The sequence below is a fragment of the Vipera ursinii genome (genome assembly GCF_947247035.1).
Source record: "Vipera ursinii genome assembly, chromosome: 5".
NCBI lineage: Eukaryota > Metazoa > Chordata > Lepidosauria > Squamata > Viperidae > Vipera > Vipera ursinii.
In genome coordinates, this window is record NC_139518.1 from 94,966,279 (window position 1) to 94,985,189 (window position 18,911).

At 43.8% G+C, this 18,911-nt stretch overlaps 1 protein-coding gene across 2 annotated transcripts in view; it reads left to right on the plus strand.

Annotated features, from left to right (window-relative positions):
• SHLD2 (shieldin complex subunit 2) overlaps positions 1-18,911 on the plus strand; it is a 44,672-nt gene that overhangs the window by 16,828 nt on the left and 8,933 nt on the right. For both annotated transcript variants that reach the window (XR_014492706.1, XM_083364195.1), the window contains exons 2-6: positions 7,740-10,038; positions 12,428-12,535; positions 13,806-14,000; positions 15,939-16,073; positions 17,346-17,552. Coding sequence is in view for 1 of the 2 variants with exons in the window: in XM_083364195.1 (XP_083220321.1) it covers positions 8,598-10,038; positions 12,428-12,535; positions 13,806-14,000; positions 15,939-16,073; positions 17,346-17,552 (2,086 nt within the window). In the remaining variant the exon portion in view is untranslated. The remainder of the gene's footprint in view (positions 1-7,739; positions 10,039-12,427; positions 12,536-13,805; positions 14,001-15,938; positions 16,074-17,345; positions 17,553-18,911) is intronic.

Consider the following 18,911-nt stretch of genomic DNA (forward strand, 5'->3'; position numbering starts at 1 on the left):
CTTTCTTCCATTGACCTAAGACTTTATCCTGAGGTTTCAGTTCTGTGGTCGCTTAAACCAGATAAACAACTTTGAAATGCCATCAAATGAGACTGCCCCAAAGATACTCCATGATATAACACAGTATATATGAGTAAATATCCGAAGGATTACCAGCTTATTATGTTAATTCCCTTTTGTAGCTTTTTTTATGCAGTACCGAACTGAAAATTAAACTTGAGCAATGATGCAGTTGCAACGCAGGCTTAATTTTAAAAATGCACTTTCTACTTTTGCCTATTAAATTTAGGCTATGTGAATTGCACGCTATTGATAACCTAGAACAGTGATGGCGAGCCTTTTAGAGACCGAGTGCCCAAACTGCAACCCAAAACCCGCTTATGTTTCGGTGGGTGCCGGGTGGGTGTGGCCAATTGGGTGGGTGTGGCCCATTGGGTGGGCGCTGCTGTGGTGGTAACAGTAGATTGGGACTAAAAAGTTCAATCAATCAATTCCAACTTTGCCAGATCTTTTTTTTTCCCCCGCGAGAAGTTGAAATTGATTGATTGATTGAACCTTTTTTTTTTTTTGCACACGGCAACGGAGGCCTAAAGTGAAAAGGATTTATAAAAACCCAACTGAAGGCCTAGGACTGGGGCGACGGCGCGCGTGCCCACAGAGAGGGCTCTGCGTGCCATCTGTGACACGTGTGCCATAGGTTCGCCACCACCGACCTAGAACATCTCATTAAATGGCCTGTTAGCCTATAAAATCTGCCCCTTGATCATTTTTTTCAGTCAGAAACTGGAATATCCTAGCTGTATTTTAGCTCTGCCTGCCCGCTTGATAGCCAAGGTGACCCATGTCTTCATTATTATTTTCATGGCACCCAGGTGTTCAGCGCACGTACGCTTAAGAGCCAAGTTATCTAGTTTGATGCCTATCCTTATCCGTTGTTCCAAGAAATAACGATTAACTTGATCTCAAGATAGCTGCAGATTTTACAGTGGCTTGTGGTAACCTGCCCATTTCAAGCCTAATTCCACTCTTCCTGTAGAGTAACACCAGCTGGCAACAACACTTAACATCCCTGGCTCTTAAGTTACAGTATGAATTCTATAATTCTGAATAATCACGATGTGTGAGCCCAGCCTTATGGTCGATGAAATATAGTTTACCATTCAATCTAAGGTGTAATCCAGGCCATTCAGAGAAGTGACCTGGAATCATAATTGCAGAAAATAAATGTTACATTAACTCCTCCTCTTCCTCCTCCTCCTCCTCCTCCTCCTTCTCTTCAAATGCAAAGTAAAGTTAATTGATGTTGTTGTAGTGTGTCTTTGATGTGGTCTCTCTGTCCTCACCTCCTGTTCTTTGATCTACTCTTTGTTGTATATACTTTGTACTAAATCCCACAACATTAAGACCTGGCTGTATAACTCCTGTAGGACTGGGTATGCTTCAGAAAGGATTCATAAGAGGTCTTCTGGAATGGGAAGAGTGCCAGGACTAGTTTCAGGAAACCTGGAAAAGTTGTCTGCTTTAAAGCGATGTTGCACAGTGTGTGTCTCAGCGGGTTTTAAACCTAACGTTCAAACTCATTTTCGAAACAACATACAGCCCTAGTACAAAGACATACTGAAAAGTACGGCCCAAACCATAGCAGATAAATCAACGACTGCGCGTAAAAATCCTTCGTCTTATTAGCGTGCTTGTGCAAGTTCTGCGCGTAAAAATCCTTCGTCTTATTAGCGTGCTTGTGCAAGTTCTTTTCTCTCTCTCTCTCTCTCTCTCTCTCTCTCTCTCTCTCTCTCTCTCTCCCTCTTTTCCTTTCTTTCCTGGGTTCAAACAGTGTGGTAAGAGCAGTTTCAACAATCGGTCGGGGTTCCTAGCAAAGCTCAAAAGCTGCTGATGCAACTAGTTGGATTTTAATAGATCATTGACCCATCTATAAGACTCTGACCACTTGACAGATAAAGAGGTGATGTTCTATTGGCTGCCCGTACGGGGAACATATTGAGAAATAGTTTAATAATTTACCGTGCTAATGGGAATGTGCCTTTTCACTTCCAGCCGGGACATGTGAGCGGCAGATTTCCGCGCTGCCGCCCCCCCCGCTCCCCCCCCCCGCGATTCAGTAGCATTAACTTCTCGTTTTTAATTGTATTGCAGGATCAAAATGTAAAATGCAGGATCAGAATTTCAGTTTGGCCGTTAAGCCGCCAGAGAGATGCATTAAACATTGACCCAAGGAGACTCTCGACAGGTAGCTGTGCTCTTAATTGGCTGTAGCTAAACCTAAAAAAAAGTAAAGCAGGGGCCAATTTAATTGGAATTAAAGGGAGGCACACCCAGCCGCCTGATGCCAAAAGAGAGACAGACAAAAAAAAGAAGAAGGTGGAGAAGGAAACGGGAGGGAGAGGAGGAAGAAGGCAACTAGGCTTTTGAATTAACGGTGGTGGGTCATGTGCGCTAAGTCAACCCTCGGGTCTCCTACGGCTGCTCTGGCTTGCATATCTCCTTTGATCCTCAGCCTGTTCTTTATCCAAGGGGACTGCGTGCATGTGTGGTCTATAGAAGTGACTGAGCAAACGGGTGAAATGACCATCCTTTGTCGCTGGTCGATGGTGAAACTCGGGTTAGGCCTCTCACCGCCACAATTGCCCAGATTTGATTTTTATCTTAAGAACTTGAGCAAACTGACCAGTTCTTCAGTGTGCTCACTCAACCCTTGACCTTCTTGGCTCACGGTAGCAAAGCCATCAGGGCTCCAGTGGAGGATGGAGGCTTCCTAAGCATTGGAATCAAACCAGGTTAGAGGCCACCATTTCGGGCCACACATGAATGGGAGGCTGGAGGCCAGAGCAGAAGGGGCTGAGGCATAATGGTTCCACACCTTCCTTTGGAAGACTAAACTTACTGTTATGCCTACTTCAAACTAATTTTTTTTAAAGTTTGAAGTAGGGGACGCAGTGGCTCAATGGGTTAGGACGCTGAGCTTGTCAATCAGATGGTCGGCAGTTTGGCGGGTGGAATCCCGAGTGCCGCTTAACAGAGTGAGCGCCTGTTACTCATCCCAGCTTCTGCCAACCTAGCAGTACGAAAGCACATAAAAAATGCAAGTAGAAAAACAGGGACCACTCCGGTGGGAAGGTAACAGCGTCCCGTGCGCCTTTGGCGTCTAGTCATGCCGGCCACATGACCACGGAGACGTCCTCGGACAAGCGCTGGCTCTTCGGCTTTGAAACGGAGATGAGCACCGGCCCCTAGAGTCGGAAACGACTAGCACGCATGTGCGGGGGAACTTTTACCTTTAACAATAAGTTTAGTTGGGTTTTTTTTTTTGTTTTTTTGCCTTAGAACAGAGGTCCCCAAGCTTTTGGGTACCAGGAACCGGTTACGTGGAGAGAGGTTTTTCCGTGGATTGGAGGGGGGGCTGGTTTTGTCTGCATCCCGCAGATGGGGCTTTGCTTGTTTGTGCAGACCGGTTGCTGGCATGCCGCGGCCCAATACTGGTCCACGGACCGGAGGTTGGGGACCCCTGCCTTAGAATAATCAGAAACCATAGTACTGATTTTGATCGTTATGCAGTTTGAGAACTGCATAGAGGTGATGTGGGCACTCTCCAATAACGGGGTCTCTAGATGCCCATCCTTGTGCAAGCTCCTCCCTATTTTCACCCCGTTCTTCATCTAGTTTGGCCATAAGGATCCCAACTCTGGTTTTTCCTGGCCTGGTTCAGCCAACATTGTTCTGGTTTGTCTGCTGTTTACAAAACCAAAGAATGTTTTAGCAACGGACACTGCTGCTAGACAGCTGCTGTTTGAAATTAGGTCCAAAATATTTCCCCTCTCCCAACCTGGATGAACCTATATAGGATCCTACTGAGAGTGGAGTTTGAGCACATATTCTGCTCCGCCATCGGCTTTACGAACCTAAAGAGATCCTGAGATCTTCAGTAGAACATGAGCTGTCAGCATGATCCTTATCGAAGACTCAGATTAATTTCAGAGTTTTGAGAAGTCGCAGGTCAAGCTTACAAGGTCGAGTGAAAAGCCACCCAGTTTGGAAATTTGGATTACATTATACCTAAAATTATATTATTATTTTTTTGCAAAATTCTGATTTTAAACTAGAAGAAGGGAAGTGTAGATTCAGAGCGGCTGCAACTTGGACTAGATGACCTCCAAGGTCTTTCCCAAGCTTGTTGTTCTATGTTAAATAACTTCCATAAGTTCAATGGGGGATTTTTTTTTAACCAGCCAGGAGCGTTCCACCTTGTAGGGGTAGACCCATATATGGCCCCCATTTTTTCCCGCGTCTAGGGCAGCATAAGTGGGGAAGCACCTAAAAGTAGTAGCGGGTCAGGTCAGAGGAGAACAAAATTGACAGAAAATGGCCGCCTATGATTTTCATTTGCTTGCCTTTTTGCTCCATGTGTGTTCTTCGAGTAACCTTCCACGTTTCGCTGTGCAATCTCAAGCTTTCCCACAGTCCCAATCAATCAATAAATGCTAACTGAGCATTCTGAAGTTTTGAGAACATTAGAAATTTACCAAATCTCAAATAAAATATCCCCCCGTTTTACCAGTAAATCTAATTTATATATGAACCAGGATGGACTGGAATTTCTTCTTTTTCTTCTTTTTTTTTTGCCTGAAATATTTACTTTTGTTATTTTTTTTTACTTTTGAACCCTCCCCACAGATAGCAAATTCCATCTTGCTGATAGTAGGTCAATGCCTAAAATTTCATCATATCTCTTGTTAAACATAGCATAACCTTTCATCTGTGCTTGGCTATTACTGACACACAGCTGTTTATGGAATTTTCCCAGAGTTATAATGCAGAATAAACATGTCTGAAATCAGTCAAACCCACTTAACTTCTACAGATTTTATTTTAATATTTAAGTATTAATATTGTTGGCTAAAACTATTCTTCTTTGAACTTTTAAGACTTTCTCACTTTTTCTTTGCTTGATCCTTGAACTTCTACAGATTTTATTTAAATATTTAAGCATTAATATTCTTGGCTTAAACTATTCTTCTTTGAACTTGAAGAGTTTCTCACTTTTTCTTTGCACGATCCTTGAATTCTCGTGTATTAATTCCATCCTTGGTTCGTTTGGTTCTGTTAATCTGCCAGTGTTCGTAGTGATTTCATTTTGTACTTTGCTGCGCTGAAAAAGGTTGGAAGTCAATACCTTATTTATTTATTTTCTTCCCTGTTACCTCACACTTTTCTTTTCCCTTTTTTTCCATTCCCCAACTACCTTACCTTTACTTTCGTTTGCATGATACAGTATTTCATTTCATTTCATTTTATTAAATTTGTATACCGCCCTTCTCCCGAAGGACTCAGGGCGGTGAACAGGGCATATATAAATAGCAAATACAAAAATTAAAAAAGAATTAAACAAGTGCCCAGATAAAAACAATAACAATATAAGAAACCCATTAAAAACCCTAACATCCCCCATCAGGCCAGGCCGGCTTGTTCAAATAAATGGGTCTTCAGACCGCGCCGGAAGGAGCGAAGGTCCGGTGCCATCCGGAGCTCAACCGGCAGTTGGTTCCATAGAGCCGGAGCGCCCACAGAGAAGGCCCTCCCCCTGGGGGGCACCAGTCGACATTCTCTGACCGGAGGCATCCTGAGGAGGCCCTCTCTGTGGGAACGCACAGGGCGGAGGGAAGTTGACGCCGGCAGCAGGTGGTCCCCGAGGTACCCCGGACCCATGCCATGTAAGGACTTGAAGATCATAACCAAAACCTTAAATCTCACCCGGAAGACAACTGGTAACCAATGTAGCTCGCGGAGCAAAGGTGTAACATGGGAGTACCGGGAAACTCCCAAGACAACTCTCGCGGCCGCATTCTGTACCAGTTGGAGCCTTCGAGTGGTCTTCAAGGGAAGCCCCATGTATGATAATCTCAATAAATGAATGGAAAAAGCAATAGAATAGGGAGAGCGGTTGCATAGTTTTCAGAATTTTGTTCAAGATTGCTTGTAACTGACCAAGGTTTTGCCACCAGATGGTCTTTGTTGGGACCTGTAGGTTTCTATAAGTCGCCTTCCGTTCTTACCTCTTCTGGTGTCAACGCTGCTAACATCGGACGTCCTTGCTTTGACAATGGATGGAGATGCAGCCTTTTTCATTCCTATGCTTTACTTTTAGAATTAGACGGTACTGGGAGAGGAATGGGATGGGAGTTGGTTAGATATAACAATATTGTAATAGCGTGTGAAAGCAGGGGCTTTTGAAATAAGAGAAGATAAGAAATGGCCGGGTTGGAGAACAGGAGGGAAAGCCTGCATTTCATATTAATTGGAGAATGTGATTTATGACTGTGAATTAAGAGGAGGGAATTGTGTTTGATACTGTGCGCTAAGGGGAGGAGAATTCAGATTTTGGCTTCAACCGTGCACGTGCCGATGCCATGCTACTCGAATAAAGATTCTCTAAGGTAAACAATGCCTCGAAGTTCTTTGAAGAGTTCCATCTGTCCGAACCAGGACATCTAGCTTATTACTGTACTTCCTATATAGTAATAAAATATTCTAGGCATCAGTGTCTACGGAGATTCTCAAGCATCCAGGTCATGTTTGTCCCAAAGGTCATTTTTCCCCCCAATCATACCATTCAGTCATCTAGCAAAGAAAGACTCCTGGCCGTTTGCTTTTGCCAAGAGTATACTTTACTGAAGCTTAAATGGTTACAGAAGTAACGAAAGCTGAATCTGACCTTTTCCAGTGCAAACAACACAAGGAAAGTTCCCAATATTGCTCTCTTCCATCTTTTTCGCCTCCATTTATTTAATGACTATGAGCAGTTTTGAGAAAGGCCTGCTGGAAACCCTTAAACTTTTTTTATTATTATTATTAAAGGTAAAGGTTCCCCTGCACATGCGTGCTAGTCGTTTCCGACTCTAGGGGCCAGTGCTCATCTCCGTTTCAAAGCCAGAGAGCCAGCGCTTGTCCGAGGACGTCTCCGTGGTCATGTGGCCAGCATGACTAGACGCCAAAGGCGCACGGAACGCTGTTACCTTCCCACTGTAGCAGTCCCTATTATTCTACTTGCATTTTTACATGCTTTCGAACTGCTAGGTTGGCAGAAGCTGGGACGAGTAACAGGCGCTCACTCTGTTACGCGGCACTCGGGATTCGACCTGCCAAACTGCCAACCTTCTGATCGACAAGCTCAGCGTCCTAACCCACTGAGCCACCGCGTCCCTTTTTTAAAATTATTATTATTATTTGCATGCAATTGTGTAGTGTGAATATAAAACACCGTTACTTCTGGAAAAATTTTTCACATTATTTCCTTTTTATATTTTATAAAAGCTGTTTACAAAAACAGAAATTTTTTTTAAAAAAAGTGTTTCCAATGCCCAAAAGTTCAGGAAATTTTGCTTGAAACAATGATTATGATTTAAATTACCTTAAGAGGATTTATATCTTAGTGCTTTCCCTTGGAAATATAAGCTTCATGTTTAGCTCTTGAAATGGAAGATTAGTGATGAAGTTCTTCATTATGGTTGGGTGATGCTGTAATTTTCTGCAGCTGGATTAAGTAAAAAAAATATATATGCATGCACATCTCATGGAGTTCCTGAGGACATGGTGACCCCTAATGGTCAGATAAGCATCAACATTCAACATTTTTGCCTATATTTGGAAAGAAATTATTGTATGCTACTTTAGAAAGCAACTGGAAATTGTTATTAAAATGCTTAATGGGCTTTTTGTATGTTTTTCAGTTCTTTGCAATAGAACAAACCCGAGATGATGGGTTCCTGACGTCCAAGCTCTACCAAAGTATATTTTGCCATAATATTCCAAAATTGCTGATGCAAAAAAATCAACTTTTGGCCCTTTGTAACATAACACAAAGCTTGAAGATTCCAGTAAGGTGAAAAATGGTCTATCTCATTTCAACAGAGAGATCTAATTTTGGAAATTTTCATCTTTGACTTTTTCCTTTCATGGTATTGAACAAAATTGGGTATTTTACCATTTTTAAAAACAACAAAGTTTCAGTGTATCATTGTGTATGCTTTTGAAAAATATCACCTTTTTCTTTGTCTATACCAGACATGTCAAACTTGTGACATCGCGCAACGTATCGGAGCCTTTTCACCATTGCTGGCAATGGGGTGGGCACGGCTTCCGGATGATGCGTCCAGCCCACGGGCCCGCAGTTTGACACCCCTGCGTCAGTGTTTTAGTTGGAGCTTTTGACAGCAAATTGGATAAAAAGGTAGAATGACTGTTGAACTGTCTTGTGCTCTGAGATTTTTTAAATGTAAAGTATAACATAAAATTAATTTTTAAATACAGAGAATATGAACTCCAGGAGGAGTATTTTTAATCCATTGATGAAATCAATTTTGAGTATTTGTGTGAACATTTAATATTGTGCATTTTCCAAAACTCCACGGATGGAATGTGTTCCTTGAATATTTTATGACAGACTAGCACCACAGCCCTTGAATGAATTGTTTGGAAAGCTATGAATGAGTGAAGATTATGTTTTAGGCACCATTTATAAAATGAAGTGTTGTGTACATCACATGATACATTCTTCCCCATAATCCAAAAACTGCAAGGAAAACAAAATGTCCAGAAGGCCTCAAATTCACATGTTCTTTGGTGCACCCCTTCTTTCAAGTGCTCCAAGGAAAACTAAAGAAGAAAATGGTTCTTTGGCTAATGAGAAGCCATGGAGAGAATTACACCTTTCATTTACCAAGGACACTTTTAACCTTTGTAGCACAGACTTCAGGTCTCTGGGCCATGAGACCTCAAATGATGCAGTTTTGGTTGTCAATTCCAAAGATCACTTCCCAGTAAACTTTGGAGAAAGAGGTGGCTCAGTTGATGCTTTTATGACCGATTGCCCAACATCTGTTGGATGTGTCAAATCCGTCAGCAGTAAAAAGAAGGTCCTGTGTGAGTCACCTGACACTGGTTGTTCTGTCGGTTGCGATATTAGTCAAGGAAACCAGAAAAAGCATCGTGTGTCTCAACAAAGCAAAAAGGATTCGATCGAAGGAAATGCTAGTTATGCGATACGTAACCGTCTTGATACTTCTCCCTCGGTTTTGGAGGTGAAGGACTTAAAAAAATGTGTGGTAGATAATCACAGTCCATCTGATCTTCAGTGTGAACCTCAGGGTGAAAATCTATTCCTGAAGCAGTGTCTGAAAAGATGTCCACAAAAAGCCAATGAATCGAAACCTGGAAGCCTGTTAGATGCACCTTCAAATCTTGACATATCAACAGACAATGAATTCCTCAGTATTCTGACTTTAAACCAAGTCGCTCTCAATTCAGGACAGTATGCTGTGGAACTGAATGAAATGCAAAATAAACCTACAGCAGGGGAAGGAGTAGAATTGGCCCTACCTTGTAGGGAAGACGGAGCAGATGGAGAACCTCTAGTTAAATTAAATGAAGGCGGTGATAGGGCTGCTAAGAAAGTTGACATAAACTGTGAAGCCAACTCTGATTGTTCCATTGAACTCTTTGATTCAGATAGCTCAAGTCAAGATCACTCAGATTTCAAAGGAAGTTGTCCTCTGTCTTCACCTCTTCATAATGGAGGACGGGACCTTAAACCCCAACAGAAAAGACAGCTGGGTTCTCCAGAAGATCACCACGCTGAAAGACCTCAAGAGTCTGAAGATCATGTGACTACTTCTCCTTTTACCGTTGGGTCTCGGCAGCTATCCAAAAGAATCAAATTAGCATGTTCTCCTGTTCGCCCGGTTAAAAAAACTGGAAAAATGTGGTTCCCAGGAATTGGGAAAGCTCGGAAGCAGCTGTCATTGCTTAAGGATTGTGTTGAGAAAAGCTGGAAGTACTCCGTCTTGGTTGTCGTGCTACATCCTTGTCATATCAAAGAAATCAAGATAGGAAGTAATTCATCCTCCAGAGTCCCTGTAGCCACAATTGTGGTTGCTGATCATTCAGAAGTGCAACAGAAGGTTGCGTTGTGGAGAAGAGCTGCATTTTTATCACTTACGGTCTTTCCTGGAGACATCATACTGTGCACGGGTGAGTCGGTAAAACAGTTCCATTTCCATCTGTAAGAGGGATATTTAAATATGCTCAGTTTTCACAATTATGCTGTTTAAGCATAATCTTCCGTAAACTCTAAACAGGGCCTGGAAATGTTTTGGCTGACATTGCTCCTTCGTGGTGCCGTAACATTGTGAGGTCAGATACAGCCGTGTCAGTATATTTAGAAGATGGGATTATCTAGTCCCTGGAAAACGGTGTCCTTCAATTATTGTTGCATTGATGGGCACATGATTATGCGCAGAACTGAGATCATACAAACAGACCCATTCCAGGGATGTTTCTGTTGACTTTCAGATGCCTGCTAGTATCTCTATATTTTTTGAGATCTCTTCCGGAAGCGCAGGTTTTTTTAAAAAAGTGGAAAATAAAAATATTCCCAGAACAGCACAGAACATGGGAGACAAAATGAGATATACGCCCATAGCTAGATGGAAATCCATGAAACATTTGTGGAATTACATTGTGAATGTTATTTCTTCCGCAGAAGCTGCCCCACCCTTTATTATTTCTTTTAATTGGCGTTAATTGAAGACCAATTTAAGCAAAAGCACCAGCTTTTTGGGTCACTTCCTTTTCCTTCTTTCTCTCCCCCATGTGTCCATTCAAGGATTTTCCAGACCAGGATTTGAGAAAGCTCTTCCCTTGTATGTAGTTTCACTTTTAAGTTTGCAGTTTAAGTCTTATTTACAAGTTGCCAGGATAGCGAAATGGAAATCTATTGCTTTATGGCTGACTCTCTAAAGGTAAAGGTTCCCCCGCACATGCGTGCTAGTCATTTCCGACTAGGGGTCGGTGCTCATCTCCGTTTCAAAGCCGAAGAGCCAGCGCTTGTCCGAGGACATCTCCGTGGTCATGTGGCCGGCATGACTAGACGCCAAAGGCGCACAGAACGCTGTTACCTCCCCACCGTAGTGGTCCCTGTTTTTCTACTTGCATTTTTACATGCTTTCGAACTGCTAGGTTGGCAGAAGCTGGGATGAGTAACAGGCGCTCACTCTGTTACGCGGCACTTGGGATTCGACCCGCCAAACTGCCGACCATCTGATCGACAAGCTCAGCATCCTAACCCACTGAGCCACTGCGTCCCTTTTTGGCTGACTCTCTACAGCTAGCTAAAATGAGTTCCTGATTCTGTTTTTGAGAGTTTGCCCATAATGGGATGAGAAAGAAAGAATGGGCGTTTCTAATTCTCATAAACCTGGATTGCCTAAATTCAGCCTATCCAATCTTTGTTACGAAAGGGATCCCCTTAAAATGGCACTGATAGTTAATTTTACTGGGGCCTGCTCTTGGTCTAATGGAAGGGTAAACGGTTTTGAAGGCCATGTTCCAACACCCTTGAACATTTGACACCTTTGCCCGGTTAAAATAGACCCATTCCATGTACATATCTGTTGACTTTAAGATGCCCTCTAGATTCTAGATGGTTTTGAGACCTCTTCCATAAGTGCAAGTTAAAAAAAAAAGTACAAAATAAAAATATTCCAAAAACTGGTTGGACAGTGAGGAACGAAATGAGTTACGTGCCCAAAAAACTAAATGGCATCACGGTGAGTGCCTTGTCAGAACCCATATATTACTGTGGGGGGGGGGGGAGAGAATCTTATTTTATTTCTTGGTGGAGCCTTGGTGGAGCAGTGGGCTAATGCCTCCTTAAGTAACACCAGCTGCCTGCCATTAGTGCAGGTTCGAGTCCCACCAGGCTCAAGGTTGACTCAGCCTTCCATCCTTCCCAGGTAGGTAAAAATGAGGACCCAGATTGTTGGGGGCAATAAGCTGACTTTGTAATAATGCCGCTTGGGGTGTGTGTGAAAGCCCTAATAAGCAGGTATATACATAGAATGAAGGCTACTGCTAAGTTTGTAAAGCCGCCCTGAGTCTTCGGAGAAGGGCGGGATATAAATGGAATTAAAATAAAAAATAAAAAAAATAAAATTTCTATTTTCTTTTTATTCATTACTACGGCTTCTGCCAATCTCCTGAAGGGGAAGGGGGGACGACACTGCGGGCTGTCTCTTTGTTTCTTTCGCTACAATGTATCGTTTCCGCTACTCCTGCATACTTACTCTTTGAACTGTCTCTCCCTTGATGTTACCTTGGGGTGAAAAAGGAATGTGCCTCCGGCCATCTGGTTTATCTCCCGTTTCGGAAGGGAAGGTACGAAGACCCAACAGCATCGATGCGAGCCTGGGAAATGGACTGTGTTATCAGCTCCTTTCCCACAGCGGACTTAACACCTGGGGATTGGCCCGTTCAAACTGACCGGATAAACTATTGGGGTGGGGGTTTGCTTGGGGCTCTTTTAACCTATCGATCTGAGCGGGAAACACTTTCCATTGATCGATCTCCTTTTTTCTCGCAGATGTCGTCGTTTATGAGAACCGTTGGGCTGGAGAAACGAGGCTACAATCAACGTTTATGACCAAGCTGGTCAATCTTGGAAGCTGTTCAGCTATCAATCGGAAGGAAGGTGAGGATTGACCGATGCCGTGCAGAGGAATTCTGGGAGTTGAAGTCCACGAGTCATAAAAGAGCCAAGGTTGCCTACCCCTGTAATCTAGTCCAGCGTTTCCCAACCTTAGGAACTTGAAGATGCGTGGACTTCAACTCCCAGAATTCACGCATCTTCAAGTTCCTAAGGTTGGGAAACGCTGATCTAGTCCAATCGCCTGCTCAAGCAGGAAAATGGGTGATGTTCCCTTGCTGATGGTGCTGCTGAAAATAATATCTGTTATCTCCGTTTAATAAAATTGTATCAGAGACATAGGGCTAAGTCCTACTTGCTAGTAATATTTGCCCACAGAAGAAATACGCAACTTCCGTAGCCAAAGGTGAGCTGGTGCAGAATGCAGCCGCGCGAGTTGTGATGGGGGTCTCCCGATACTCCCATGTAACACCTCTCCTCCGCGAGCTGCATTGGCTTCCGGTTGCCCTCCGGGTGAGATTCAAGGTGCTGGTGATGACCTATAAAGCCCTAAATGGCATGGGTCCGGATTACTTACGGGAGCACCTGCTGCCGGCGTCATCTTCCCTTCGTCCTGTGCGCTCCCACAGAGAGGGCCTCCTCAGGGTGCCGTCGGTCAGGGACTGCCGGCTGGCAGCCCCCAGGGGTAGAGCATTCTCTGGGCACGCCTGCCCTCTGGAATCAATTGCCTGTTGAGCTCCGGATGGCTCCCGACCTTCGCTCTTTCCACCGTGACCTGAAGACTTGGTCGTTTGAACAGGCCGGCCTGGACTAAGGTTTTGGGGGTTTTTAACTATTGTTTATTTTTTTATTTATTTTAATCCCATTTATATCCCGCCCTTCTCCGAAGACTCAGGGCGGTTTACAATTTAAAGCACAAACCAATGTGCTTAGCAATAGCCTTCATTCTATGTATATGCCTGCTTATTAGGGCTTTCGCCCCCCCCCCCCCGCGGCATTATTACAAAGTCAGCTTATTGCCCCCAACAATCTGGGTCCTCATTTTACCTACCTGGGAAGGATGGAAGGCTGAGTCAACCTTGAGCCTGGTGGGACGCGAACCTGCACTAATTGCAAGCAGCTGGTGTTACTTAAGGAGGCATTAGCCCACTGCTCCACCAAGGCTCAATTGTTAGGGCTAAATTAATTTAATTTTACTTTTAACTTTTGTATGTTGTATTTTAATTGCCCTGTACACCGCCGAGTCCTTCGGGAGAAGGGCGGTATAGAAATTCAATAAATAATAATAATTGTAACCCTCTTTTTATTTTCCAAGTCTCACATATAGTAGACAGTAATCATCTCCAGGATTTGCTGACCTACGTTTCTGCAAAGCATGCCCCTCTTCAAACTGTCCCTCCAAGGCAAAGGCAGCGTCTGGACCAGGTTCCGCACGTTCTTCTAAATCAGCTGAGACCGGATACTTTGGTGCATGCAGTGTTGAGAATCATCAACGTTACAGTCCTGACGGGTGAGTTGAGTCTCTCATCCTAGAACTTCTCGAAGTCCCCAAGTTTGGTCCGTGGCACGGCGGTGGAAAGGTGCCTTAGAGACGTGATGGCTGAGAGCTATGGATTTTGTAATTTCTTTTTTGTCCTGAATGCCTTCTCTGAGAAGAATACCAACCAAGCACTTGGGTCCAGCTCTTTCTGAGGGAGATTATTCCTGTTGTTCCTACTCAGCGTGCAAATATCGCTTTCCAGGTCTATCTCAAGGAGAGGAAAAGGAGTAATAGCAGAGTAGCCTGTATCTGTAGTCCTGTTGATAAGAAGGTCAGGAGTTGATTTGCAAGCAGCCAGTGTTTCCTTTTTGGCCAAACAAGCTTAGATTCTTGAGCGGTCATCTCATTTGACAACATCCTTTGCTGAGGATTGAAGCGATACTAGCGATATGAAGGAATTTGTGACTAGTGACAGCCTTTATTAACATTAATAATTAACGTCCTAGATAACGGAAGGAGAGACATTTTGTTTTTCATGAAATCAGAAGGTGCCCAGAATTATTGATTGTTTGGGGACCTTTTCATCTCTTGCTCGCCGTATTAACTGAAGTCATCTTCTTGCTTCTCAGTCCTAAATTGAGATCCTTATAATAATGCAGCATTTCTGCCAGTCCTAAAGAAAAGGTATTAGTTACCAGTTAAACAGACTGAGAGTTTAATTATAAACATCCACCAGAATCCTTACGTTGAAATTTGCTGGTTTTGAAAATGTAGACTCTAGAACCCATTAATGAATTTTAAGAAAGTATAGCTACCTCTTCCCTCTACCTATTAAAGAAATCCAAAATGCCACTGTCAAGGGCCTTGAATCTCATTTCTTCAAGTACCATGTAGAAATCTTTCTTTTTTTTAACATGGAGTCATCAAAGCATTTTTTTAATGTAATACGAAGTCTTCGGGTGTAAGGGAAGGGGTTGTGAAACGCAAAACCTCTTAATCTAAAATAGTTCTTCATGCTATCGTACTCTGAATAAAATTACAGTGGTAGCTTGGTGTTCAGCTGCTTCAAAACAGGTTGAATTTGATACTCGACGCATTTTGAGGCGAAAATGTTGCCCCGATACTCGTACTTTCTTTGGTACCCAGCATGCTGCAAAAGGAAGAGGGGACAGCTGCAGAGGGACAGTTTGCCAAGATGGGAAGGTTGCTAACGTAGGAAGAAGGGGATGGACACAGAGGGCGGAAAGGAAGTTGGCCATCATGAAGCGGTTGCTGCAAAAAGAGGAAGGGAACAGCCATAGAGAGCGGGCAGGAAGAAGCCATGCTGGGAAGGTCACTGACATAGGAAAAGGGGGACAACTACAGAGGGCGGACAGGAAGTTGGCCATGGCGGCTAATGTAGGAAAGTGGGGGATGGCCACAGAGAGCAAACAGGAAGTTGGCCATTCTGAGATGGTTGCTTCAAAAAGAAGAGGGGAACGGCCATAGAGAGCGGGCTGGAAGAAGCCATGCTGGGAAGGTCACTGACATAGGAAAAAGGACAGATGGAAAGTTTTTCCCAGCCGAAACAAAGGGTCACGTGGCAAATCAGCTGGTTTGCTTGGCACTCATAGTTTTTAGTACCCCTCATGCCTCCCAGAACCAATTAACATCGAATACCGAGGCAGCACTGTATAGTCCAGGGGTAGGCAACCTTGGCTCTTTTAGGATTTGTGGACTTCAACTCCCAGAATACCTGAGCCAGCCACGCTGAGGGGAAAGGGAGAGGTTTCCAAGCTGAGCCAGGCTGGCCCAGGAATTCTGGGAGTTGAAGTCCACGAGTCATCAAAGAGCCAAGGTGGCCTACCCCTTAGTCAAACCACGTTCCCAGTGGCAAGACTTGGCCGGTCCTTACCAGGAAAGAAGGGCAGTTGACATCAGCCCACAAGGAAGCAAACCATATTTATTATTCCAGTTTTTCAACCTTAGAATCTGCGTGCAGTTTTAAAGAAGAAAACCAAAGAAAAATCATATTAACGGTGGAACAAACCAAGGGTCAACCTTATGCCCTGGTCATTTGGGGAGATGCAGCAGCCCAGCGCCTTCAGCTTCAAAGGAAAAAAGGTAAACAAGTCAATTCAATATTTTTTTAAAATAATTTTTGGTAGGTGACTGTATCGCCCAGCCGTGCAAGGAACAAGGAACGCAAGGCAATCCTCCTTTGTTTTAACATGAGTCAGCTTTTTGCCATCAGACTGTTCAAAGGAAGGCACACCAGACAGCGAAAAGTTCATTCGTGTTAAAACAACTCCCAGAATTTTAAACGACGACTCTCCTAGCTGGGATTTTATTTCAGTTCTTATTACTTAGTTCTTTTGTTTCATTTAACATTATTAGGGCCACCCACTCTGACAGACTCTTTATTCTTAGGTGCAGGCCTGTAGATCCAGATGTACCCAAGATTAAGATACGGTTGGTCTAGGTCAGGAGTCTTCGAACTTGGCAACTTTTAAGACTTGTGGACTTCAACTCCCAGAATTCTCCACCCAACACAAGGAGGTCATAAAGTTACCCAGTGTGGAGATCCCTGGTCTAGGCCCTTAATTGGGACCGGAAGCCATAATACTGCTTCTTCTACAGCTTTAGTTATTCCACACAAAAAGAGATTGCCCCAAGCTTTGTAGAATAGTATAAAGGTAAAAGGTAAAGGTTCCCCCGCACATGCGTGCTAGTCGTTTCCAACTCTAGGGGCCGGTGCTCATCTCCGTTTCAAAGCCGAAGAGCCAGCGCTTGTCCGAGGACGTCTCCGTGGTCATGTGGCCGGCATGACTAGACGCCAAAGGCGCACGGAACACTGTTACCTTCCCACCATAGTGGTCCCTATTTTTCTACTTGCCTTTTTACGTGCTTTCGAACTGCTAGGTTGGCAGAAGCTGGGACGAGTAACAGGCGCTCACTCTGTTACGCGGCACTCGGGATTCGACCCGCCAAACTGCCGACCATCTGAATAGTATACTATTGTTTAAAATAATGTTTTTAAGATGGGACAGGTTTTTGAGCCAATTGGTGCAGTGATTAAGGCACCAGACTGGAAACCAGGAGACGGTGAGTTCTAGTCCTACCTTAGGCACTTGGGTTCTGTTGGGCCAGCCAGATACTTCTTCTCAGACCTGGGAAGTTAGCAATGCCAAACCACTTCTGAAAAATTCTTGCCAAGAAAACCACCAGGGCTCTTTCAGGCCATCTCCCAGTGTCAGACATGATTGAACGGGGGGGAATGGGATTTTGAAGCTGACATCTCCTTTATCATCAATTAATTTATCTCTGAAAGAAGCATAGAATGTTTTGTCCAAAGCTTCGGCGATATGAACATTTTTTTTTTCTTCTCCTTCCTAGCTCACATTTGGGAATTTAAGTATCTCTTTGTAAAACACAACCCTGTCTCTGGTGACCTGGAATTGCACACGACACCTTGGTCGGTCCTAGAGTGCCTTTTTGATGACGATAAAAGAGCGGTGGCCTTCCAAGAGAAGTTTGGAAGGAACGTCCAAGAGTCGATGAAGAAGACTACCCTGGCTTCCCATCTCGAAGAAAAAAGTTCTGGTGAGATCCTTACTCCTCCATCAGGTTGAAGACACCCTGTGTCTTAATATAACACTTGAATACATTATATGGGCTAAATGTGATCAGACACATGATGAGGTTGTCTCTTTTTCACTTCCAAAGAGCATCACCTCTCAAAAGCACACTCAGAACTCTTTGAAGAAAGTTCATAACTGACAGGGAACTGGATGGATAGGATGGGTCCTCAAGAACATCATCCTCTGTGCTCTGACTTGACACAGCAATGATATAATAAGAATTAACTCTTAATAACAATAACAACAATAAAAAGTTGGAAGGGACCTTGGAGGTTGTCTAGTCCAATCCCCTGCTCAGGCAGGAAACCCTCTACCATTTCAGACAAATATCCTTCCAGCCTCTGCTTAAAAATTTCCAGTGTTGGAGCATTCACAACTTCTGGAGGCAGGTAGTTCCACTGATTAATTGTTCTAACTGCCGGGAAATTTCTCTTTAGTATTAGATTGCTTCTCTCTTTGGTTAGTTTCCATCTGTTGCTTCTTCTCCTGCCTTCAGGTGCTTTGGAGAACAGGTTGACACCCCCCACACACACACCTTCTTTGTGGCAACCCTTCAGATATTGGAAGACTGCTATCATGGCCCCCCTCGTCCTTCTCTTCATTAAACTAGCCATACCCAATTCCAGCAACCATTCTTTATATATGTTTTAGCCTCCAGTCCCCTGATCATCTTTGTTGCTCTTCTCTGTACTCTTTCTAGAGTCTCAACATCTTTTTTTTTTAATTCCATTTATATCCCGCCCTTCTCCGAAGACTCAGGGCGGCTTACAAGCTTAGCAGTAGCCTTCATTCTATGTATATGCCTGCTTATTAGGGCTTTCACACACACCCCAAGCGGCATTATTACAAAGCTTAACTGCCCCCAACAATCTGGGTCCTCATTTTACCTACCTGGGAAGGATGGAAGGCTGAGTCAACCTTGAGCCTGGTGGGATGCGAACCTGCACCAATTGCAGGCAGCTGGTGTTACTTAAGGAGGCATTAGCCCACTGCTCTACCAAGGCTCTTTTTACATCGTGGTGATCCAAACTGGATGCAGTATTCCAAGTGTGGCCTTACCAAGGCGTTGTAAAGGGGTATTAACATATGAGCATAAGTCCCGCATGGTTTTCCTTTGAATTTTTACGGACAAGCAGCTACCATTGATCTTAAACTTCACTGTACTACAAATCACATCAATACACATAGCATTCATTTTAGTTACAAGCAGTCCTTGACTTACGACAGGTGGCTTGGCGGCTTACCACCCGATCTAAATTTCTAACACACACACACACACACACACACACACAGAGAGAGAGAGAGAGAGAGAGAGAGTCTT